The sequence below is a fragment of the Pinus tabuliformis genome, chromosome 8, assembly GCF_031772625.1.
Source record: "Pinus tabuliformis cultivar Carrire ecotype Pingquan chromosome 8, CPIR1, whole genome shotgun sequence".
NCBI lineage: Eukaryota > Viridiplantae > Streptophyta > Pinopsida > Pinales > Pinaceae > Pinus > Pinus tabuliformis.
This window is the reverse complement of record NC_142294.1, coordinates 1,293,998,470-1,294,026,357: the sequence shown is the minus strand read 5'-3', so window position 1 is coordinate 1,294,026,357 and position 27,888 is coordinate 1,293,998,470. Positions and strand designations below refer to the sequence as shown.

The following is a 27,888-nucleotide window of genomic DNA, read 5'->3' as shown; positions in this document are numbered from 1 at the left end:
TCTAGGAAATGCATGAAAGGCCACATTCAACTCCCGAAAGAACTCAGGAAAGGCGGAAGGAATGGATTAGCAAATGATGGATTGTTTTGGGCGTGCTCTGAACCAGAGAAAACCCTTCCAGTCACCTACGGGCTTCATTTCGAGGGTTTAAGGGTTTGGTTTTCCTCAGTAGAGACGGCAGAAAAGGCACACGACGACTACACAAAGCAAGGAGCATACATTTGGACCTCTTCTAGGAAATGCATGAAAGGCCACATTCAACTCCCGAAAGAACTCAGGAAAGGCGGAAGGAATGGATTAGCAAATGATGGATTGTTTTGGGCGTGCTCTGAATCAGAGAAAACCCTTCCAGTCACCTACGGGCTTCATTTCGAGGGTTTAAGGGTTTGGTTTTCCTCAGTAGAGACGGCAGAAAAGGCACACGACGACTACACAAAGCAAGGAATTTGCAGGTTGCACCGTCAGCCAGATCATGAACCCTCAGAGGCAAAAAGATACCCACAGGGGACATGGAGGACGTATCCCTGTCTGAAACAAGGCATTCCTCATAGATCTGAACGAGGGATCTCTAAACTAGGCAACCAGACGATAGATCAGCCCATGTACTGGTTAGATCCAGTCAATCACAACTACATTCTCCCTGTCCTCTACCGGCGAGATGGATCTACAACAAATGTCTTCTCTTTGGTGGATTGGGCACAACAGAAGAGTGCCTGGGATTTTCGCCTGGGTAATTTGACTACAGACTTATTAACACTACGCCCTGAAGAACCCCTTCTATGTAAAAGAGAGCTAGTTTGGCTGCCAACGCGTGAACAGGATCACAATTAACATAAGAGCTGCGCCCTCACTGCTGATTTGACGGGGGTTAGGGTGATTCAGAGTGATTCTTAACATCTGTTGCGCCTTCACATAGACTGATTTGATGGGGGTTACCTGTCTTCTGTTCACATTTCATTCCAGGTGACATTGTGCATGTAGCATCGGGGCTACGTGTAACTGATTTTTTTGCTATATACTAAGCTTATACATCATTTCGTCGTTACTTTGCGGCTTTGTTATTTCGACTTCGTTACTTTGCGGCCGGGTCCAGGTACTCTTTATGTTTTCTAATCTTGCAAGCAGTTTATCTTTGTACTATTACATGATTTTATAAGCTGGATTATGTTTTATAACGGTCGTTCCATATTTTATATAAAACTTGGGTTTCAGTTGATGGGTTTTATTACTCATAGAAAGCTTCCATTGATTTTTCTTCGGATATTTCAATTTTCGTCAATCCTATGGATGCCTCCATGTATTACAGTGATTTTATTTTAATTGTTTTTCTTACATTTATGCTCTGTTACCATTTTCGGTAATTTTAAGCGGTGCCTCCATTACAATTTTCTGTAATTTTAAGCGCTGCCTACATGTATGTCAGTGATTCTGTATTAATTTTTTTCCTTCATTTATATTCTCTTATGTTTTGCTACGGAAATGATATTTTTTTCTCGAATTTTCTTGTATGGTTGCTATGATATATGTTTCCATGTCTGTGCGGTGCACCGCTTTTATTTATTAAATCAAATGATTTTCTCAATACAAAAAGATAGTCTGTATAAAGTCACTATAATTTCCATAGGCTAGACAAAGATACACAGAAACAAACTAAAACAAAAAGAAACTAGACCAATGAATAATTCAGTTATTTAATACATATCTTTTTTTGTTTTCTTAAACCAATGACCTACTTCACCGAATTAACCAATTCTGTTGCCTCAAATACAAGTTTAACGAATTTACAGAAATGTACGTGCCTGAAATCGATATAAATCACAGTGAAAGAAAAAAATGCCTCAAATATAAGCTAAGGTACTACTATTAATGTTACTACTATTAATTAGGAAGAATTTAGTGCATGGGTAATCGAATGCGCACATTTTTCACAAGGTAGTGTTTTCCCTTAAAAATACTGAGAATTAATTCTTTTTGTGCAATATACAGTTCTTGTTCCTTTTCTGAACAAGTTGACAATGCCTGATCTGCTACAGCCATAAGTTGCTGCTTTTCTGATTCTACCCTGGCCTTGGTAACCTCAATTGCCTTTTGATCTTTCTCTTTCAGCTCAAGATCTTCTTTCTGTAATTTGTCCCAAGCACATTTCAATGACTAACTATTATTGCTATTAGACTGTGTGGTCCATAATTCCATGCGGTTGTTTTGCATATTTCATATAAAGCTCTGTCTTCGTTTGCATAGCGAGGTCTCTCTATCACTGTCTTAGAAACTTCATCTGTTATCTGGTGTTGGATTTGTCATATCAAATTGCATTTGTTTTTAAAGTCCAAATCAGACACTCCTATTTATGATAGGAAAATGTATCCATAACTAGATGTATTATCTATCCAGAATTTCATCTACAATGGCTTTACTATAAGAGGTTCTGAGATGTCTATTGCCATTAAAAAAAGCTAAATGCCAAGTGCCGTTTGCAATTTGGTTTGTCAATCATGAAATGAAGCTTTCGGAGTTTCCTCTCGGAATAGGCTGCTTCAGAGGCTTACAGAAATGTTGAGTCTCATTGTCTTGTTATAAAAAATTAATCAATATTTTTTTAGTTATAACATTTCCCATTTTAATTCATTATAACTCTCTTTTGTATTTGTCTTGGAAATCATAATTTTCAATACTTACGTTGTCAAATCATAATTTGCGTACATACCCTTTCTATTTTTAGCTTATAAAAACACGGACGACTTTTTCTTTCATTGGAATTTGGAGGGATTTCATAATTGCATAGTGATCCAACTCATGAACTCTGCATACATCTATTCTGTGATATACATTTACATCTCAAACGAAGACGGAGAGAAATCCACTGAACAAAAACGAAGAACGAAGGGAGAGAAATCCAAGAAACGGAAAGGAAGAGAAAGAGGAAATCCACAGAACAGAAAGTCAATGGCAATGCCAATGGAGGAGCAGAAACGCAAGAGATGGTTGTCCCAATGTCATGAAGATCCTGACATTGACGGTTTTTTAAAAGCCCCAAACCTTGTAAAAGAACTGGTTTTGCTTCACTTGGACCGCTGGGTGTACTTTATAAGTCGGATACCCCTGGAGATCCGGTGGAAAAAGGAGATGGGGTGGAGCATTTCTCAACAGGAGGAAAGGCTGCACGTATTTATCTCCTTTCAAGATTTCGTGGAGAATGACTGGGGCTGTGAAAACCTCAGCCTTCTAATTTTTTATTGGCCGCGGCGTTGCACTGTGGTGGTGGACTGCGCCCGCACCATCCAGTGTACACATGATACCTGCTATTATTATATAGCGGATGATGACGAGCGCTTCCAACAACTTACCGACCCAATTCCCTTGAAGCAGTTGGTGTTGGACTACAGCAATCTATTTTATCCAAATGGTTGGGATTGGGACGTCTCGACAAGACGGAAATCTCTCCTCAAACGCTTCAATAGAAGGATGGCACAACCCTCAGATTTGAAGGTATTCCGCTCATTTCTAATTAATTTCTCCAAAATATAATATTATTTTCTATTCTTTCTTGAATCTTTCTCGTCATCTCATCTGTTTTTCTTTAATCTTTTTCAACATTTCTTTCCTGTATAGCTGAATATGGATTGCTTTTTGCAGCCCGGATCCACATAGTGGCGTCGTACTCAGTTTCAAGCTATCATTTTGCGTGGCTCGTCATAGTCGTCCATTCCAAGCTACATTGCGTGGCTCATTATCGTCGTCAGCCAACCGGGTCGCCTAGACATTATTTTATTTTCTGTCCGTTATTTGCATCCTCTATTGTTATGTTATCGTGGCGTGGCCCAAGATCGTTATTATCTCCGATCTATGTAATGTCGTCAACCTTTAATGTCATTTTAAAGTTAAGAGTTGTTCTATTCTCCTTTCATTTAACGTGACCGGGTTTGCTAGACCGCCCGGGTCTCCTCCAGAGGTACGTATTCCCTATTAGCGCTGGGGTTTATTCTCGTGCAGGGTTTACGTTGAACTAAGTTTCAACTTTCAGAAAATTAGGATTCAGATAGTTCCGCCAGATGAAATTTGTGGGAAAATGAGCTTTTGCCTACCTTTTGCTCTTATGAAAGCAACTCAATGCAACAAAAATCAATGTCAATTTGCTATCTCTGATTTCAACGATGCTTGCTGCATTTTGCTTCTTAAAAACTCAGTTCCTTCCAATACTGTAAAAGTTTATATACAGAAGCTGCATTTTGCTTCTTAAAAACTCAGTTCCTTCCAATACTATGAAGACTATGCACAACCAAAACTTTGTATCAGAAGCTCTACAGCTAGGCTACATTGTTGTTTTATTTAAATTTGAATGTTAATCATGGTCATCTTTAGAAGGATTTTTAATTTGCGTTGTAATTTTGTTTTTATTGGTAAAGAACGATACATATGACACAAATCACTTAGAATAATGATACAGATCATTTAGAATAATAATTATCTATCATTTAGAATAATGATACAAATCATTTAGAATAATAATTATCTGATTTTATAAAAGTTTTTGGATTGAAATTTTAGAGCTATAACACAAAGGGAAAGGAGAGGTTTTGTTTGCTACTATGACTAGTATACCTCGAATGATCTCCCTTCACCATTAAATAAATATCGTGAATCTACACATTGTTGAAAAATCTGAATACAATGAATGCTCAAAGCAAATAACGAAAAAAACCAAACAAAATTTACGATATAATCCCAATATCTGATATTTCTTGATGAATGTTGCAAGTCCTATTACTTCTCCAGATTTGCAAGAAGGTAGTCACTAACGCAGGATTTAAAAACTTCAATTTAACTCTCAGTTCTGACTGTTGACCACTTTTGATGTTAATTCATATATATATAAAACATCTTTGAGTTTTTCTATGATTGGTGTGAAATGTAAAATGGGTCACCCATAGAGACGCGAAATCAAATGCAGAACTGTGACGAATATATATATATATATATATATATATATATATATATACTGTCTCTAAATCAAATGCAGAACTGTGACGAATATATATATACACACACGTCGGTCTTGGATTATCTCCATCTATATATATAGATGTCGGTTTTGGTGGAAACAAAATTGGGGTTTATCATCTTCCATATTTTCAGTGGACTTAGGGTATGGGTCCACTACGCTTTTTTGTTAGGCAGTGGGTTTAATCTCGTGCTTGTGAGTTATGGGTCTACTACGATTTTTTGTTGGGCAGTGGGTTCGATATTGTAGTTGTGGGTATGGGTCCACTATGCTTTTTTATTGGCAGTGCGTTTGATCTTGTACTTGTGGGTTATGGGTCTACTATGCTTTTTTGTTGGGCACTTTGTCCTATATATGCATGCAATATCAATTCATGTTCGACTCACATAGTCATTACATGCGGCGTTAATCCATCAAACAAATTCAAACCATCTCTCCATCAAGCCATCAAAATATCAACCCATTATTCACACACATAGAATTACATAAAGCAGAAATCAAATTTTATTAATTAAACCCACTATACTATTACATAGCATCTATTGGCACCTTGGTTAGCGAGATATTCATTCTAATGGTCACCGTCTATACAAACACATGTTTACAATTTATATTATAAAATTAAAATATCATGGATTATTTCAAAATCCACGATCTTCTCCATAAAGCTTTCAACATGATATTCTCCACAAAGCTCTCAACAAATTTCTAAGATTCGTCACAAATCTGATTTTTCATGCTTTTAATCTTTTACAAAATAGATATTATCCTACCTTTTGACAGTTATGTTTTCCATAACTCATTCTTGTTGGTTTTTTTAGAGGATGGATTGATGGTTCCCTATAAGAATCCCAAGGTACAAAAATTTATGACCTCCTTCACATATGCTTTATGGTCTTCTCATAAAAAATTCAACTCGTGAGTTGCAACACGCCTATGGAATAACAACTCTCCACCTTGCTACAGGATATCTCACCAAACTTTCTCATGAGTTTAGGGGTCTTTCATCATGCTGGTTGTCTTCTTTGGAAACCTTCAAGCACTCTTTTCTCTAGGCTATCACAAACATTCTCACCTTCCTTTGTTGTCACCTACACAGAGAAGACAAATATCTTACCAGATCTTCAATCCCTTGTACCTTCTTCCACTACTTATCCTCTAGACTACATGCAAGGATCTTTTGTGCTCTAATACCACTTGATAACTTCCTGCTATGACTCATCTTCCTGGTCTCTACTTAGGATCTCCATACAATCTCAACATAACCCATAACTAAATTCAATACAAAATTCACAAGGAATTTAACTGCAAATCTCTCATTTTAACCAATTATTCGTGGTCTCCATCATTTAACACATTCAGTAAATTTAATTTCACTAAACATTCAATAAGATTTCTCTTCCCAATTCACAAACATAGGAACTTAATTCTACTAGTTCCATATTTTAAGAATCTTCAATGATCATGTACATAGAGACTTCATACACAAAAGATATGACACTTCATTCCATTAACAAAAAAATACTCAAAACCATTTGTTTCTCTCCAATTTTCACATTGATTTGGCCATTCTCTCATTGCTCGTAGGGTTATAATAAGTAGAATTAAGAAATGCAATAGTTTTTCTAAATCCTAAAAGCACTACTTAAATCACCTATAAATCAATCCATACACCAACCATTCCTAAATCCTAAAATCACTTCATAAATCATCCATTAATTGCTCCATAAACCATATTTCCATAAATTCTAAATTTACTCAATCTATCCTTAAAATCTCTCATGCTTTTCAAGGTAGATTAACTTTTTCTTTATAAAAAAAATCTCACATATCAATAGTTTTTATAAAACTATGAATATCTAGTTCTAAAACTAATAAAATATATCATCTTTGAAAATACAAATTATTTACATAGAAGAATATAAATTCTTCTCAAAATTCAAGGCTTCTTTTTGAATCGTTTTCACATCCAAGACTTAATGTCTTGTAAACTCCAATGTTTCTGCATGACTTCTTCCACAAGCAAAGTTCCATCGTCGGCCAAACAAAACAAGCATATTCTTGGCCGATGATTTTCTTATTGAAGTGAACAGGAGGAGAAAAAAAACTTTCATGGTTATGAAGCAGAGATCACAAGAAAAAAAAGGCAAGGCGATTGGTCCCAAGAGCTTTCCTTGCATTCGAATCTATGTAGAACATACATCGATTTCATTAATAGGGTGATGGAGTATGACGAAGATTAAACACAATGACAACAAAACCAAAGTGGAGCACATGTTGCCATAGCTTGTCCATATCTATTAAGGCATTCATCTATTGAAACCGAAATGGAAATGATTTTTTAGTTGTGGATTGCAACGAATCTCACTAAGATTGAAATGATATGATGGACATTTGGATCAAATCTGTAATTTAAATTTTTAATTCGTTATCAAAGAACGTAAACTAGCACAACCACATTAATAAATGTGGTTGATATATGCCGAAGGCTTATACCAATCACATGCACAACCACATTATTATTATTATTAAATAAATTAAATAATATTATTAATCAACAAATATAAATAATAATTCATTCATAATTAATCAATAAATAAATAACTAATAATTATTATTATTTATTAATATTGTTGTATTAATATAAATATGGTTATTAATATGGTTAAATATATTTATTAATATAAATTATGTTAATTAATTTAACAATTAATTTTCAATTCATTCATTATTAATTCATTCATTAAATAATCAATTAATTAATTATTAATAAATAATTAATAATTAATTAATAAATAATAATAATTATTATATTATTATTATTATTTATTTTTTTCTAGTTAAGTCTAACCTAAGTACCCACGGGGGATTTGAACCAGTGACCTATCACAAGGAGTGCCTTAACAACACACCCATTCATTGTCAATCCAAAGCCCCGTGGGCTAAATTATTATTATTATTTATTAATATTGTTTTATTAATATAAATATTATTTTTATTTTTTATTAATATAAATATTGTGGTTATTCTATAGTTTATATTAATTAATTAAACTCAAGGATTTATATTCAACCCAAGGACTAATATTAAAACCTTATGAATAACATTATACTCTACGAATATGAACCCTTAAATTAATAAAACCGAGAGATTGATATTATAAACCCAGGGAAATAATAAACTCGAGGGATTTATACTAAAAACCCAAGATATTATAAACCCAAGGAAATACTATTTTTTTTTGTCGATCAAAACAAAAAATTTATATTACTGAAGGAAAAACAGGTACACATTATTGGTCATCAACTCATCTTGCCTCACTCGATTGAATTTGTCGACATTAGAGTTGGAATATACAACATAAGATTTCTCAATTCGCACGTTATTTCTGGAGGGCATCTCGGCCATATAAGCCAAAAAAAAACCAAAATTAAGACACAACCTAGTGTATGCATATCAGGGTGGTGGTCGTGGTGGATGCATGTCTATATGAGTTGGTTGGTCCCTTTGCATTTGTTGGTCATGCTAGTGAAATTCAATGTGTTTCAGATGCTCTTCAATTTCACATAGACGGTCATTAATTCTACGCTGCCAGCATCGGACATGAGGTAGTTTCTCCAGAATTTTCGCTTGGATGAATTGGATGTCATTCAAGTAGGAAACAAATTCATTGTGATCCTCATACATGTGGTCCCAGAGGATGTCCATGTTGGCCTAAATCCTCTGTAATTTTTCAACAATGGAATCCAATATGTTATCCTAGACTAAATGGGCAGGTGGCTCATGCAAAATATGAGCACGCCCCTCATCCCTAGCTAGGCTAGTTGAATGATTGTCATTAGAGGAAGAGGCACCAACACCTCTGTTTTTAGCACCCTCACATTGGCCACCCCAATGACAGGGCCTCCGTCGTTGTCATTTCATTCCTTCTAAAAAAACAGCCTTAGGCTCCCACACTCCCAGGCACTCCCTTCTCTCCCTCAGGATCTTACACACCCACAATAAAAAACACTTAGATATTTCCACCTTCTTCTTGTCGTTGACTCATCCTAGGCTCCAAGAGTGGGAGTTACCCATCCAGTTCCAGGCTTTCTCTAAACTTACGACTACTCAAGGAGACTCCAACCTCTCGAATTCACTAAAACATGACAACCAACTAGAGAACTGCCCCCTGTTCCTCTTAGGAGACCTCTCAAATGCGAAAGGGGCTATAGGTGTCATGCACCCACCCTCAAAGCATTCCCATGTATAGAATTTTGTCACCTAAAATCCTCGAGGCACCACAATATATTGACCAGTAACCCAAGGAAATAATATTAAATCCAAGGGATCATTATTATAAAATCAATGGATATAAACCCTAAGATAAATATTATAAGCCCTAAAACAATCATGCTTGACCATGGTTGATTTTCATATTGAGACAATGTTTTTCACAATGTGATGTTGGACCATGGTTGACAATTCTTTATTTTCATATTCTGACAATCATCGTAAGAATGCGACATTGTACCATGGTTTATTTTCATATTGAGAAAATATTTGTAACAATGTGAAGTTAGACCATGATTGACTATGATTATAAACCCAATATATTTATATTAAACACAAATACTAATATTATAAACCATTTGAATAATATTATACCCTAGGAATATGAACCCTTATATTAATAAATCTAAAGGGATTGATATTATAAACCCAGACGAATAATAAATCGAAGGGATTAACACTAAAATCCGAAGCGAAGAATATTAAACCCAAGGGATAAATATTATAAACACAATGTATATACACCCTAGGATAAATATTATAAACCCGAAAATGAACATGGTTGACCATTTTTTACCATGGTTGATTTTCATATTGAGATGATGTTTGTCATAATGCTACATTTGACCATGGTTTATTTTCATAGTGATACAATATTTGTCACAATGTGACATTGGACGATGGTTGCGCATGGTTGAACATGACTATAAACCCAAGGGATCTATATTAAACTCTAGGATTAATATTATAAACTTTATGAATAATATTATACCCTAGAAATATTAACCCTTAGATTGATAAACCCAAGGGATTGATATTATAAACTCAAGGGATTAATTCTAAAACCCTGATGTATTATAAATCCAAGGGAATAATAAACCCAAGGGATAAATATTATAAACCAAATGTATATAAACTATAAGATAAATATTACAAACACTAAAATAAACATGGTTGACCATGGTTGATTTTCATATTGGCACAATCTTTGTGAAAATGTGATGTTGGACGATGGTTGAACATGATTTATTTTCATGTTGAGACAACCTTTGGCACAATGTGATGTTATGCAATGGCTGGCCATGGTTGACCATGGTTGATTTTCATATTGAGAGAATCTTTGTCACAATGTGACGTTGGACCATGGTTGACCATGGATGACCATGGTTGTCACAATGTGGCGTTGGACCAAGGGATTAATAAAACCAAGGGATATGAACCCTTAGATTGATAAACCCAAGGGATTAATATTATAAATCTAAGGGATTAATTCTAAAACCCCAAGGTATTATAAACCTAAGGGAATAATATTAAAGCCAAGGGATTAATATTATAAACCCAAGGTATATAAGCCCTAAGATTAATATTATAAACCCAAAGGACTAATAACAAAAACCCAAGAGATTCTAAACCCAAGGGATAAATATTATAAACCCAGGGTATATAAACCCTAAGATAAATATTATAAACCCTAAAATAAGCATGGTTGGCCATGGTTGACAATGATCGATTTTCGTGTTTACACAATCTTTTTCACAATGCGACGTTGGACTATGGTTGACCATGATTCATTTTCATACTGAGACAACCTTTGGCACAATGCGACGTTAGAAAATGGTTGGCCATGGTTGATTTTCATATTGAGACAATGTTTGTCACAATGGGATGTTCGACCATGGTTGTCACAATGTGACGTTGGAACAAGAGACAATCTTTGTCACAATGTCACCATGGTTATTGACCATGGTTGACCATGGTTGATGTTCATATTAGACAACGTTTGACACAATAAAACGTTGGAACGTGCTTGACCATGGTTGATTTTCATATTGAGACAATCCTTGCCACAATGCAACATTGGTTAGTTTTCATATTCAAAAAATCTTTGTCACAATATAACGTTGGACCATCGTTCACCATGATTATAAACCCAATAGATTTATATTAAACCCAAATATTAATATTATAAACCCTATGACTAATATTATACACTAGGAATATGATATCTTAGAATAATAAACCCACGGGGTTAATACAAAAACCCAAGGGAATAATATTAAACCCAATGGATAAATATTATAAACCCAAGGTATAAAAATCCTAATAGGAATTTTTTAAACCCTAAAATAAACATGGTTTTCCAGAATTGATTTTCATACTGAGATAGTATTTGTCGCAATGCAACGTTAGACCATGGTTGGTTTTCATATTGAGACAATATTTGGCACAATGTGACATTAGACCATGGTTGACCATGGTTGACCTTGATTTTAATTGCAAGGGATTTATATCCAACATTGGGATTAATATTATAAACCTTATGAATAGTATTATACCCTATGAATGTTAACCCTTAAGTTAATGAACAAAAGGGATTGCTATTATAAACTGAAGGGAATAATAAACCCAAGGGATTAATTCTAAAATCCCAAGGTATTATAAACCAAAGGGAATCATATTATAAATGCAAGGTATATAAACCCTAATATAAATATCATAAACCCTAAATATACATGGAAGATTGTGGTTTACCATTGTTTGTTTTCATATTAAGACAATATTTTTCACAAAGCAACATTAGACCATGTTTGATCATGGTTTAGCATGATTGATTTTCTTATCTAGGAAATATTTGTTACATTTACATGTTGGACCATGGTTGATTTTCATATTGAGAAAATCTTTGTCACAATGTGACATTGGACCATGGTTGACTATGGTTAACCATGGTTATAAATGCAAGAGATTTATATCAAACACAAGGATTTATATTATATACGTTATGAATAATATTACACCCTAGTAAAATGAACCCTTAGGTTAATAAACCCAACGTGTTAATATTATAAACCGAAGGGAATAATAAACCAACGGACTAATATTAAAACCCAAGGGATTATGGACACAAAGGAGTAATATTAAACCAAAGGGATTAATGTTATAAACCCTAGGTATATAAAGCCTAAGCTAAATACTATAAACCCTAAAATAAACATGTTTGACCATGTTTAAAATGGTTGATTTTCATATTGAGATAGTTTTTGTCACAATGCGATATTTGACCATGGTTGATTTTCATATTGAGACAATCTTTGTCACAATATGACATTGGAGCATCGTTATGCATGGTTGACCATGATTATAAACCCAAGGGATTTATATTAAATCTTAGGATTAATATTATAAACCTTATGAATAATATTATACCCCAGTAATATGAACCCTTAGATTGATAAACCTAATAGATTGATATTATATACCCAAGGGATTATTTCTAAAACCCCAAGGTATTATAAACCCAAGGGAATAATATTAAACCAAAGGGATTAATATTATAAACCCAAGGTATATAAATCATAAGATAACTATTTTAGACCAAAGGGATTAATACTAAAAACCAAGGGATTATAAAACAAAGGGAATATTATTAAACCCAAAATATAAATATTATAAACCTAAAATAAACATGGTTGACCATGGTTGACTACTGTTGATTTTCATATTGACAAAATCTTTGTCAAAATGCAACGTTGGACTATAGTTGACCATGATTGATTTTTATATTGAGACAACCTTTCTTACAATGCAATGTTGGACAATGGTTTACCATGGTTTATCATGGTTGATTTTCATATTGAGAAAATCTTTGTCACAATGTGATGTTGGACCATGTTTCACCATGTTGTCATAATTTCACGGTGGACCATGGTTATTCAGCATGGTTTACCATGATTGAATATGTTTGACCATGGTTTATTTTCATTTTGAGACAATCTTTGTCATAATGTGACGTTCGAACATCGTTGACCATGGATGACCATGGTTGTCAAAATGTGGCATTGGACCAAGAGATAGCCTTTTCCATAATTTCACCATATTTATTGACCATGGGTTATTTTCATATTGAGACAATCTTTGTCACAATATAGCGTTGGAACATGGTTAACCATGTACGACCACGACTGTCACAATGTGATGTTGGACCAAGAGAAAATCTTTGTCACAATATGACCATAGTTATTGACCATGGTTGATTTTAATATTGAGATAATCTTTGTCACAATGTGATGTTGGAACATGGTTGACCATGGTTGATTTTCATATTGAGACAATCATTGTCACAATGTGACATTAGACCATGGTTTACTGTGGTTGACCATGATTGGTTTTAATGTTGAGACAACTTTTGTCACTATATGACATTGTACCATGGTTGACCATAGTTGATTTTCATATTGAGACAATATCATAATGAGACATTGGACCATGGCTTACCATGATTGATTTCTATATTGAGAAAATCCTATGATAAACCTAAGATAAATATTATAAATCAAGGTATATAAACCCTATGATAAATATTATAAACGCTAAAATAAACATGGTTGATCATGGTTGATTTACACACTGAGATAATCTTTGGCACAATACGACATTGAAGCATCGTTAACCATGGTTGACACGGATTGATTTTCGTATTGAGGCAATATTTGTCACAATGCGACGTTGGACCACGGTTAACCATGGTTCACCATGGTTGACAATGATTGACCATGACTAACCATGGTTGACGATGACTAACCATGGTTGACCATGGCTATCCATGGTTGATTTTCATATTGAGACAATCTTTCTCTAAATGTGACATTGGACCATGGTTTATTTCCATATTGAGACATCTCAATTTGACATTGGAGCATGGTTGACAATGATTATAACTCAAGGGATTTATATTAAGCCCCGGGAATAATATTATAAACCTTATGAATAATAACATACCCTAGGAATTTGAACCCTTAGAGTAATAAACCTGAGCAATTGATAATATAAACCCAAATGAGTAATAAATCTAGGATATTAGTACTAAATACCCAAGGTATTATATAACCAAGGGAATAACATTAAACCCAAGGGATTAATATTATATACCCAAGGTATATAAACACTAAGATAAGTATCTAGCTTTGTCATGACCTTAAAGTTAAAATTAAATGATTATTATTATTATTATTATTATAAATTTTATTTATCTTAAAGAAATATAAAAATTAGATGACCTGCATCCATGGGCTTGGTAGGAGTGTGGTAGACTATGTTATCTCTGATCTCCCTCTATACAACGAAATAACAAATTTTGATATCTTAAATGACCACGACCCTGACTCTGATCATAGGCCTTTACTTATAACTCTTAATTTTGTCATGCATAGAGATCCCATAGAAGATAATCCTTATAGCCAAAAGAAGTTAATCTTTGATAGAAACAAAAAAGATCTCTTTCTAAATGAATTAAAAACTAATTTGCTTCCTTTATCTAGTATAGACAACATAGAACTTCTCTATCATAATTTTACTACAACTGTCTCATATTCTATTAAAAAGTTCTCAATTGAAGTTTCAAGTAATAAAAGAAATAGCAAAACCAACCCATGGTATGACAAAGATTGTAAAAGTGCAAGGAAAGCAATTAAATCTCTTAAAAATGGAAAGATAGAAATATACAAAGCCCTAACTAAAATGAAAAAAAGGCAGTATATTCATAAAAGACAAGAGAATCTCTTACACCTCTCAAAAGTAGCTCCTAAGAAATTTTGCAGGCAGATTCTAACTGGGAAAACTAAAGATAATAATAAAATTGCTTTACGCGACTAGAATTCCTATCTTAAAAAGCTTTATGAATCTCCAAATGTCATGGATAACTTTGAAACCCTTCTCACAATGAAATAATTTTTCTCATTAGAAGACACTGATTTTGGCGTTAATCGCTTGGCTAATGTGAAAGCTAAGGACATTGAAGGTTACCAGGTGGAAATCTTAAAAATTGGAGGTCTTGTCCTTATCCCCCACATTCAGAAGCTTTTCAATTAAGTGGTCAAGCAAGGGTTCCCTAAACCATGGACTCAAAACCTCATTATCCCTATTTTTAAAAGTGGGGATAAAAATAACCGCTCTAATTATTGGACAATTATGATCAACCCTCTCCTAGCCAAGTTATATGGTATTAATTTGGAAAAGAAGTTGAGCATATGGCTTGAAAGTGAAGGTAGGCAGGCTAAATGCCAAGCAGGTTTTAGAAAGTAGCACTCAACAACAGACCACTTCGTTACACTTAGCATCATTGTGGAGGAATGCTGTAATGATAAATCCAATCTCTTTTGTTTCTTTGTGGACTTTAGAAAGGCTTTCGATACAGTTCCTAGAAACAACCTTTAGAACAGATAAGAAGAGCTAGATGTTCCTTTTGAGTTGAGAGATGCCGCTATAAGGTTATACGAGAATGTAATTGCAAGTTAAAGAGAAATGAGGGGTGGTTGAAAGATATTAAGTGTAATATCGAAGTTAAACAAGGTCTCCCCCTCTCTCCTACCCTATTTGGAATTTACATCGACAAGCTAGAAGGTTGTTTAGAGGAAGCAGGATGTGCTGGCACGACTGGGATAGTCATCATCCTTCTTCTCTACGCTAATGATATTGTTCTTCTTGCAAGGTGCCCATCTAATCTTGATAAGAAACTTAGACTTCTTAAGGATTTCTGCTGTACCATGGGTATGATTGTTAACACTAACAAAACAAAAGTTATCATTATCAAATCCAAGAAGGACACTTACGCTAATTTTATGTATGACAATAATAACTTGGAGGAAGTGTCTTCCTACAAGTACCTAGGAATTGATATTCATCACAAGCTCAACTAGAACTATAGCATTGAGAAAAGGATTAATGGGGGAGGAAAAGCTTATTTTGGTCTTGAAAATAATTGTAAAATGGCAAACCTCGTAATGTGGGATAGAAAGAAGTTCCTCTTTGAAACTTTAGTCACTTTGGTTATTTTATATGTATGTGAGGTTTGGGGTTGTAGCATCTCTAGAGAATCCTGGAGAAAGATTGAGCAAATCTAGAAGCGTTTTATAACGTATAACCTAAAAATTAAAAGCAACGCACCCTATGCTATTCTCCTTATAGAATTGGGTCTTTCCTCTATCGAGAGCCTAGCTATGACTAGGCTTGTGTTGTACAAGCACAAACTCAATAACATAGGAGACCATAGACTTCCTAAGCTAGCTTTAAATTCTAGCCAAATCCACCTAAGGCTCAAACGAGGTTGGTATAAATACACCATAGCCTGGGTAAACCATTGGGAGATCGAAGAGAATGTTGCATTGCAAAACATTAATAACATTAAAAATATTGTTACTTCTAAGTTCAAAGAATAAATGTGGTGTGAGAAAGATTTAGCAACTGAAAGAAAATTAAGAAATTATAAGGAGGTCATCAACCCCACCCTAGAAGATCAAAAGTATCTCTCTATTTTAACTAGATCAAAGAAGAAAATTAATATAGCCAAGATTAGAATGAACTCTCATGAGCTCCATAGTGAAATAGGTTGTTAGGCAGTTCCTAAAACACCATGGATGGAAAGGTTTTGCCATCTCTATGAGAATACGAACATTGAGGATGAAAATCACTTCCTCTTAGAGTGCGCCACGTACAACCACATTTGATCTTAGTTTCAAAATCTTTGTTGCAATACTGACCTTCCTAGCCTTTTACGATGTCAAAATTACAGTGAGCTCAGGATGATTCTCTCCAAACTTTTTAAGAATACAAATAAAATCTTAAATCAAACTAAATAATTCATTTCCTTAGGTTTGATAGACCAAAGTTTAGTCTCGCTAGATGTTCACCACCACCACCACCAACAATAATTTCTAATATATGTATGTATGTATGTATATATATATATATATATATATATATATATATATATATATTTATTTTAAGATTTAGTTTTTAAATTGAAATACAATGATATAATTTTTGGTGGTATAATGAATTTTATTTATTAAAAACTTAATTGAAATTTATAATTATAATCATTTTTTTCAAATTTGATTGAAATTAATAAAAAAATTAAATAAAAATTAAATTAAATTAAATTCCATATATAATAATAATAATCTATATAAAAAAATATAAGATAATTATCAACAAATATATATTAATAATTTAATGATTATTTTGACACCTAATCCTTGTGATTGGGTAAATATATGTAAATAAATAAATGAGAAATATGAACAGTCATCGGGAGATGAACTGAACAGTCTCTCCCTCATGTATATAACAGACCTACCTCATGGAATAGAAAATACGAATCAATTTTTTCTTTGTAGAGTTACTGCCTGGCCTGACATGGTATCAGAGCCAGCTCCTTTTTTAGCTCTCATGCTCCTTGTAACTCCTTTGTCTGTATGCCATATTCCTTTACCTGCGCTCTCTGTCTGCCAGAAGGCGTCTGTCCATGATGTTTGTTGTTCTGCCATATTCCATTTATAAGACCTGCGCCATGAACATTTGTTGTTCTACCATATTCCATTTATAAGACCTGCGCCTGTCAATCCATAGTGACTCTCTGATCTTGCGACATCTCTCCTGTCAAGAACCGAAATCCAAAATGATGGCACATCTTCCGCCCTCACCGTCTTTCCGTAGACCTCAATTTTCAAGAATCGTTTTTCAAATCATCCACAGCCAAAGCAAGCGCGCTTGAATAGCTAACCTATGGCTGATTTCTCTTTGCCGTAATCCAATTTTAAATATGCGCCGGTCGAAATCTGGAAACCTGTGCATTAAAAATCGTTGGTCGTTCATCTATACCGTTGATTCATTATGCTGCTCATCCATGCTACGATGGTAGATTTGGTATGTATGGTGTGTGTCATTGATGTGAATATTAATTGTATCCAGTGAAGATTAACTGTATGTATAGCCTGTTTCATTGAGCCCCTTCCTCGGTCGAGAACTTTTGTTTTCCGTGTTGATGTGTTGAGACCATGCAATTGTGAAAATCCTTCTGCCTCCACCATCACACATGCAGCGCACAACATTTGGCAGTGGAGACTTGCTGGTGCCCGAGCTACCTGTGTTTCATTATCAATGTTGATGGCTGTGGAGACTTGCTGGTGCCCGAGCTAAGCCTTCCACTCTTGCGTGGTACCTAAAGCGACTACCTCGCGGTATCTGCCCGAGCTGCCTTCATCGCAGTATCTGCAAACAGAGACTCTTTGAACAGAGGCGGCGGTGAGCCCTGCATTCCGCCTTCTTGCTGGGTCCTCATTACTCCTCGTGTGTTGTGCGTTATTGAAACTTGGACTCAAAAATTGAGAGAACAATACTTTTATTAGTAGACTCATATTTAATTAAAATGTTGTGGGCGTTTACCAATGAATTTGTTTTCATCCATAAAATTGCATAGCATATGTGACAATCGTTGTGGGGTTTGTATACTTATTGGTTCTAAATCAAGCAAGAAAAGGCGTGGTATTGAGAGTCAAATACGTATGGACTACGTTCTTTGGTTTGTTTAATGGACGCAGTGTTGTTGAGGGTCTTTTATACTGCCATATTTTGTGCTTTAACATTGTGCAGAAGCATGCAAATTGATATTTGAATCTGCTGTACCATTATATCAGAACTATATTTTTTTCCATTAAGAGTAAAAGTTTTGCAGCAGAAGTTTTTTTTTTGCTATAGAATGCATTCAATCATATCCATGGTGGGAATAGTTCTCACCGGCAAGGAGAACTATCCTGAATGGTCCCGGATGATAAAACACACCCTCATTTTCAATGAGTTGTGGAAAGGAGTTTGTGTCGAAGAAGGAGACAATGACCCAGTACAGCCTACCTTAGACAAAGAGCTCGTCATTTGGGAAAACAAGAACAACAAAGCTTATGCATTAATCGCAGCATCTGTAAATGAAGAATTGAGTCTCCATATTTCGTCATATTCAACTGCCTTTGAAGCCTTACAAAATTTGAAAGAACTCTATGACTCACATTCTGCACTTGAAGTTGTTCAACTCATGATTAAACTCTTCACTCTTGAACTGCAAAATAATGATCCTCTTGCTCTTGCATCTGAAGTAAAGTCTATAATGCATGATATCAAATCTACTAAGGTTGAATTAGATATTCCTCTTATCGCTTTTCTCAAGGTACTTTATCCTACTTACTCCAATTATCTTGAGTCATTGCAAGCAAATGGAAATCTCAAATATATAACCTTTGACTCTCTTGTGAAAAAGTTTGCTGAAAGAGAGAAAGCTTTTGGAAAGAAGACAGCCCATGAATCTTCTGAAGAGACTGTGTGCCTTGCTCATAAAGAAAAGCTTCTTGCTCAAGATTCTACAAGAGGAAGATATTTCAGAGGCATGGGGCAAACATTCTTAAGGAGAAAAGGCAGATTTGCACTACATTCGCTGCAAAATAAATGGATCACATGATGCCTCTACATGCAAGCTACCATGGGACAAAATTGAGCAGAAAAGAAACCAACAGAAAGGTAAAACTGATGATATAGACAAAGGTAAAGCCACTGAATCCGCTCACTATGTTGTGGCAGAAAGTAACATTGGAGTAAATGAAGATTTATTTAATGCTTCACTTGCTTCTTGGAAAAATGATTGGTTGCTTGATTCAGGAGCAACCTGACACATGACTCATAGAAAATATTTTTTTGAAGATTTCACTGACGATGTTGATGGAGTAGTATACTTTGCAGATCAATCAAAAATCAAGTCATCAGGGCTTGGTACAATTAGGCTTAAACTTCCTGGTCTTCTAAACTTTCTTCTGGATCATGTTCTATATCTCCCACAACTCAAGAGAAACTTGTTATCCTTGGTCCAAATCCGCCAACAAGGTCACTCCATTCATATGTTTGATGGCAAGCTTGAGGTAAGAAAAGCATCTGACCACTCACTTTTCATGAGGGGAATAGAAGAAGAAAGGCTTCTCAAACTGCTAGGAACATCTGCTCATGCACAATATTTCTCATACTATTCTCATCATGAAGAAGGTACACTTCCATCAAGTTTATTATGGCATGCTAGATTTGGACATTTGAACTATGACAGTCTCCGCTTATTGAAGAAAAATGGTGTTGTTGGTTTGCTTACAATTCCTAGGAAACTTAAGCAATGTGATGATTGCATTCTAGCAAAGCATAGCAAACAGTCTTTTCATGATTCACATTCAAGAGCACATAGGAAACTTGAACTCATTCATTCAGATTTATGTGGTCCAATGGCTGTTCCTTCTGCAAATGGAAATAAATATATCATGACATTTATTGATGACTACACCAGAATGTGTTGGGTTTATTTATTGAAGAACAAATCTGATGCTTTTCAAACATTCAATAATTTTCATAAATGGATTGAAAATGATTCGCAATCTCATATTGGGTGTATTCACACTGATAATGGAAAGAATACACATCAAATGAATTTGAAAACTATCTTTGCCAACATGGGATCAAACATCAAACAACTGTGCCTTATAATCCCCAACAGAATGGTGTAGCTGAAAGAATGAATATGACAATCTTAAATATGGTACGATCCATGCTTTTCTTCAAAAATGTAAAGATAATGTTTTGGCCTGATGCTGTTCTATGTGCTACATATATAAATAATAGATGTCCATCTAATGCTATAAGAAACAAGACTCCTTATGAATTGTGGTATGGACATGTTCCTTCGGTAAAGCATCTCAGGGTCTTTGGTTCCACCTGTTATGCTTTGATACCAAAGGTACATAGAAACAAACTTGGTGCTAGAAGTCGTAAGTGTATCTTCCTGGGATATTCAAACACCTCCAAAGCATATTGTCTCTGTGATGAAGTAAATAAGAAGTTTGTTGTATCTAGAGATGTAATTTTTCTTGAATCATCCAAAACTGACAATGTTGTTGAGCGACAACTTGATCGTTTGGATAGATTCGCAAAAACAAAATCATTTCAAGAATTTGATAATCAGATTCCACATCTTGAAGGGGGGATTCCTATACTATATCAACATGTGGAATCTTCTTCTTAAGAACACTCTCCCCCGCATGAAACTCCAACAATGGATGATGCTTTAAGTGATGTAATTGATAGAATTGGGAGACTCAATCTTGATTCAGTCCCAACTCAATCAATGGAGCAGCCTGGACCATCTCAAAAAGATCCCCCAAAGTGGCTGACAAAGACACTTGAAAGTGTTTGTCCTGATGAAGTTGGAAAGACAGGAACCAGAAATTCAAACCAACAAAATGGAGGTGATGTAGATGACTCTAATTCACCTATTGATATGGATGTTTCTTATGATTGTGAATTGAACTTGTCTACAGATTTTGAACCAACTTCCTTCAAAGAAGCTGCTTCTCATGATGAATGGAAAGAAGCGATGAAAAAGGAGTATGATGCCCTCATAAAGAATGGCACTTGGAAGCTAGTTGATCCTCCATTTGGAACCAAACCAATTGGCTGCAAGTGGGTCTACAAGAACAAGTATAAAGCTGATGGCTCACTTGACAAGCACAAAGCTAGGCTTGTGGCAAAAGGTTTTGCACAGAAGGAAGGGGTCGATTATGAGGAGACTTTTGCCCCCACAGCAAAATGGGCTACCATCCGGACACTCTTTGCACTAGCAGCTCAGAACGGTTGGAAAGTCCATCAAATGGATGTAAAAACTGATTTCTTGAATGGAGATCTAAAATAGAATTTTTTTTTGTCCCAGCTTGAAGGATTTGCTGTGAAAGGACATGAACATAAAGTATGCAAACTTGTGAAGTCATTATATGGCCTCAAACAAGCACCGCGAGACTGGTATGAAAAACTAACTGAGCATCTTCTGAAACTCAATTTCAAACATTTTCATCTTGATGATGCAACTCTATTTGTCAAGAAAGTTGGCAAAACAGTTGTATATCTTGTGGTATATGTAGATGATCTTTTGACGACAGGGAACAATGAAAGCTACATTGCATCCATAAAGAAGGAATTGGGGAAAAGTTTTGAAATGACTGATTTGGGCTATGTTCATTACTATCTTGGCATTGAAGTAACCCAACATCCAAAGTCCATATTTCTTTCTCAAAAGAAATACATTAGAGATTTGTTGAACAGGTTTGGCATGACAGAGTGCAATCCTCTTACTACTCCAATGGAACAAAACTTAAAGCTCACATCTATTGAAGGAAAAGAATTTGAGGATGCAACAAAGTATAGACAGCTTGTAGGAAGTCTCAACTACCTAACTACTACCAGACCAGACATTTCGTTTGCTGTTGGAATCCTCTCCAGGTTTATGCAAAAGCCTTGTGAGGGACATTGGTCTGCTGCAAAAAAGGTTCTAAGGTACTTGAAAGGAACTAAAGACTTTGGAATCAAGTATACACAGGTAGACGACTTCAGCTTGATTGGATACTCTGATTTAGACTTCGATGGAGACAAGGAAACTGGAGTATCAACTTCAGGATATTCTATGAGTCTTGGATCAGGAGCTGTCTCCTGGAGATCACGCAAACAATTAGTTCTAGCAGATTCCACAACAGAAGCAGAATACGTGGCAGCAGCTGAAGCAACAAAAGAAATTGTGTGGCTCAGGAAAATTCTTGAAGATTTGTAGGTAAAACAAGTACAATCAACTCCACTAATGATTGACAATACCTCTGCAATAAATTTGGCCAAGAACCCAAAGTTCCATGATCAAACGAAGCACATCAATACCAAATATCATCTGATTTGACATCATGTTGAGGCCAAAACAATTCATCTCCGTCATTGTTCCACAAATGAGCAAATTGCAGACATCTTCACCAAAGCGCTTGGAAGAGAAAAGCTTGAATGATTCAGAATGATGATTGGACTCACCAACATCCCTTTAGATTAAGGGGGGGAATGTTGACACCTAATCCTTGTGATTGGGTAAATATATGTAAATAAATAAATGAGAAATATGAACAGTCATCGGGAGATGAACTGAACAGTCTCTCCCTCATGTATATAACAAACCTACCTGATGGAATATAAAATACGAATCAATTTTTTCTTTGTGGAGTTACTGCCTGGCCTGACAGATTATTTAAAAAATAATTTTTAAAAATAAAAAATGAAATAAATATTGAAATAAAAATCTATTAAATAATAGTAATTTATAAAAAAAAATTAAATAATATATACTTTATACCAATTACATAAAACATTATTTTATTAGATTATATTTATTTTATACTCTTATCATTTTTTGTTTTACAATCATATAGAACGTTTCCAAATATTAATTTTTATTGGTCAATGTATAAGTTTTGATCAAGAATACTACAACTTCCTCTAATTTCATTTTATTTTAAAGAATATTAATCTTTACCAATATTTGTTGCAAAGAAATAAATGAATATATTTAATTTTAACTATTATTGTATTTTGCATCAGTATTTGGAATAACACACTCACGATCATGCTAACGCACTTCTGCAGTTTTCGTGCCTTTTCTTAATTTTATGCTACGGTATAAAATAAATTGTTTCTGTTTTCTTTTATTGCTTAATTTTGTAAGAGTTCATAAAATTAATCTTTGTTGTTTAGTATGGATGAGCAATGTATTTTTTTATTATTTTAATTCTAATTTTAATTTATATATTATAAGAAGTTTAGTTTTAATTTTATTTTTTTAATTCTGCTATTTAACAGTTTTTATTTTTTCCAATATTAAACTTACTTATGCTATTTCAATTGAGAACATTAAACATCGTTTTCAAGAATGTGTTTCGGTAACATTACCACTACTCACATATTAAAAAACCATACATTCATTTGAAAATAACATCTTTCGTTTATTTCACATTATCATTCACTTATTCCCAAATAGTGTTTGCGTTGTATGGAACACTTATTAGTCCCTGCCTCTGGCATACCATTGACTATAGCGTTCGATACAACATTGACTCACTATTAATTTTTGCGTTGACCGTCAATTTGTATGGGTTAATTACTGTTTAACCAAAGTTTATGCTGGGCTTATGCTGGGCACTTTCTCTGCAAGAAAATTTTAACCAAAGTTTTCAGTTTACCCTCTTATTGCTCGCCTCACTTGACCCGGCGTTATGTTAGTGCGCACAACTTAATTTATCATAAGTTTTCTCAAAACAAAGTTATTCTGGTGCCTGTTATCCGTGCCCTACATGCTGCAAGTGCCAGATGTTTGATGTCTGTGCAGAGGCGTCCATGTTTGTCCAAAAATCCTTTCTCTGGAGGAGACGAGCAGGGGAGAGAGTGAGTTTCAGTTTCGAGCTAGTTTGAGGAGAAGTGCAGAGAGTGTCCACTAGCAGCATCCGAGCTAGTATCCGAGCCAACAACAACATCTGTCAAGGGGGGAGCTTCAGCTTTAGTTTCAACCAAGGAAGCGAGGAGGAGTTTCTTGATTGATTGGGATTATTACTACTTGTAAGTATGTTTAGTGGTTTCATTTTACAATGACCTACTTTTATTGGATTTATTGGCCTTGTATTGGAATTATCCCGATCAACATCCTCTTGTGTGACTGCAGACATAAGAATCAGATAATGCCTAATAAAATCCTTTGCAAATTCATACTTAAAATTTGGATCTCCCAATAACTTGAAAAGAAACTCATGGAGCTCTGACACTACTTTCTTATGCAGAAACGTTTTAGTCCTTAGAAGAGTATCCAGCAAACCATACTGGGAAGATGACATCAATGTTGCAATAAAATTAAGTAAACTCTCACTGCATTCACAAAATCTAAGCAACATTTCCACGATTACAGAAGTTGTCTTGTAAGCAACCTTTTCCTCTACTTTTTGTTCATGCCATTTCTTTGGCTTGCCTTCAGCCACTTTTTCTGTAGCTAGTAGACACTCTTTCCATTCAATTAGAAGGGCCCCCAATACAGGCTCTGCAAACTTTGCATCTTTTGGTGGTAGGGGCTGCACCTGCCCTGGACCTCTATGTCTAGAGCAAAAACCTTCTGATTTCCATGTTGTTTCATCTCCCCAATCACAACAACCACCACCTGTGTGAATCATGGAGTAATCGTGAGTGACATGGTTGCCAGCTCTGAACAAGGAACACAAATAGCACAGGTAGGATCTTGCTCACATGTCCGACACCTATATGCAATGTCATTGTTTCCCCAAATTGCCCCACAGACATCTTGAGTACCAACTGCCTACTTCCTGAGTTCATCAATCGTTGCTACCCCCGTGCTAATGCCCTCATGTTAGTCCACTATAGGGACATTTGCCTCAGTCCAGTCCAGGAGCCTCCTGCTATCCATTTTCTCCTCATCATCTATCACGGTTACATACATAGAGATACACAGAGATACAGAGGAGATAGCCAGGGCAAAGACAAAACCTTGGAAATATGGATACTATGGGGGGAAAACGACGTTTTGGGGATCCTCCCTCTGCTTCCAATCCTCCTTCTAAGAGGTTCCAGCCCGAGGAAGAAGAATTGGATGAGGATGTGTTTTTGGAAGAAACGCTTTTGAGAGACGAGGAGCTCCTGCACGACAACGGCAACCCAGGAGTTGAAAGAAGGTAATGTCTTGCTGAGGATTGGAGGGAATCCTGGTTGTAGCTGTGCAGGTATTGACCTAGATCCTAATTATCGGGCTTCATACCCACCTCCCTCTCAGACCTCAAATCCACTTCCCTCTAGTGCTGGCTTTCGAAGAACAGGCTTTCGAGGCCGAATACCTTGTATCTTTGTTTTCTCGGGTCAATGCAAGATCCAAAAATACAAACCAATTGTCCATTTTTAGTTCTGACCAAAATATAGCATACCATAAAATCCTTCTTTGACTTATTCATTGTCATTACCTCTATACATCCTTGCCATTGTAAGAATTTCCTGCCAAATTGGAAGGCAGCCAGTTGCGAAATCTGCTAATTTCTTCATCTTCTTCTAACTTAGGGATACGATTCTGGTCATTGAAAGGCATGGCAACGACCCCTGAGGGCCAAGGATCTGGTCCTTGACGGGACGCTTTCACTCATCGGATGAGCTCTAGCGCTCCGGGACAGGTTTTCTTGAATACCCTAACTGACCTGGTTATGCCTTTGACAGTAAGAAAACTTTGCCCCTCCGTCTGATGGCTGCTACAACTTGGCTCGAGTGGCTTGGCCAGTACTTTTCTTTTCATCATAGGCGAGCCGATTTGCTTGCAGAGTGAGCGAGGGGCGGGGCTTGACCTGAACCTTGACCGACTTATTGTGCTACTTTATTCATTTGGGACTACTGGAATGTCCAGGGGGGTCATCTCCACGCACATAAATGTCATTTATATGGTTTATATTTTGTTGAGCGTGCAGTGAGGGCTTTATGCAAGTAGGGAAGAATGCCCTCCATTTTTCTTTTTTCTCTGGGTTGGGTTTGTTTTCGACGGTACAGACAAAGAATGAAACGAAGTGAGAGTCTGCATTAGGGGGCAGGACAAAGTGCCTTGATACAATCCATGTGCCTCGACTACCTTGAATCATTCCACGTGCCTCGACTTCCTTGAATCATTTCTTCAGGACAGTTTTAGAAAGACTCTAGAAGGAGATTCAATCATTTGGATGGATGCAAGTGAGTTCATTAGCTAGGAGGTAGACACGTTGGACATGCAAAAGAGACAGAGGTAAAGACGTTGGGTATGCAAGAAGGATGAGAGGCAGGCATGTGGTAAAATTGTGGGCCCATGGTATTTTACGTGTTTGAAATATATTTTTGTATTATAAATTTTTTTTGCATGTGTGACAAGTGTATGTTTAAAACCTTTGTCTTTAACTTGTTTAAAAGATCTGTCTTTAGCTTGTTACGATACAGTTTGTCTTTGCTTTTATACATTACAGTTTCAGAGCAGTGAACTGCTACAGCGTTTGAGGTCCAGTTTAATTTGACAGCCTTTGCACTTCAATTGGTGATCTCTTGCAAACCCCAGTATTGTGGTATGCATCATTCTTTCACAATATTCACGTATCAACAGGCAGGGTATTTAATATTTTTAGGAATGTTAGCAATTGGACAGATCCACTTCTAACTGGTTTATCAACTAAGCATATCCTTTATTTATCATTTAACGGAAATTGAGATCATCATAAACAAAATGAAAACTTTTATACCATTCAAGACTTCTGCATTTTGTTCAGTAGAAAAACTTCTAGGTTCAAATAAGGGTTCAATTTTCACTTCTTCCCTAACCAATGTTTTCATATTAATATGCTAAAGATATTTCAAGCTTCTTATTTTCAGCACAATTTCCTGGGATATATTTTCAAATCTTGAAGTTGTGACAACTGAACACTCTAAGGAATGAAATTTGTCTTCATATTCGTATCATATATTGCATATTTTGCAAGCTGTCTTCTCATGCAGGGTACTATTGCTTTTAAATTTGAGCTGGTGAGATTTGGGATCAAGAATATGTCCTGCATTTAGGACTGGATTGAGATGTGGAAACTACATCACTGGCATTCCTAAAGTAGCAGAAGCCTGACTAAAGGCCAGTTTATATTTTATTTCCAAACAGTCTGCATGTTGAGCTATCACATCTTGTATCACTTGGTTATGCACGAATAATTTTGTTGTAATCTCTCATTGGTTAGAGGACTTTTCGGCTAAGCAGTGTCCACGGCTTTGTTGTCCTATAAGGGAAAAAATTCCTAGCCTGACCATGCAATTTAGTTCATTCCATTATATCAAAATTATCTGGGAAACTAAATCTGCCATAAACCTAGAAGGTTATCAAAGCCTCCTCCTCAGAAGAGGTTCTGTCTTAAAAT

The 27,888-nt window shown here is 35.4% G+C and overlaps 1 protein-coding gene across 1 annotated transcript; it reads left to right on the top strand.

Annotated features, from left to right (window-relative positions):
* The first annotated feature begins 2,827 nt into the window (after positions 1–2,827).
* LOC149240196 (uncharacterized) lies at positions 2,828–4,215 on the top strand. The gene is made up of 2 exons (XM_089367272.1): positions 2,828–3,486; positions 3,634–4,215. Exons 1-2 carry the CDS (start codon positions 2,944–2,946, stop codon positions 3,646–3,648), a joined length of 558 nt encoding a protein of 185 aa, XP_089223398.1. The 5' UTR covers positions 2,828–2,943; the 3' UTR covers positions 3,649–4,215.
* The last annotated feature ends 23,673 nt before the right edge of the window (positions 4,216–27,888 follow it).

Bases quoted from the DNA above. Each gene is read 5' to 3' on its own strand.
- LOC149240196 (XM_089367272.1), top strand. From the start codon at position 2,944: ATGGCAATGCCAATGGAGGAGCAGAAACGCAAGAGATGGTTGTCCCAA.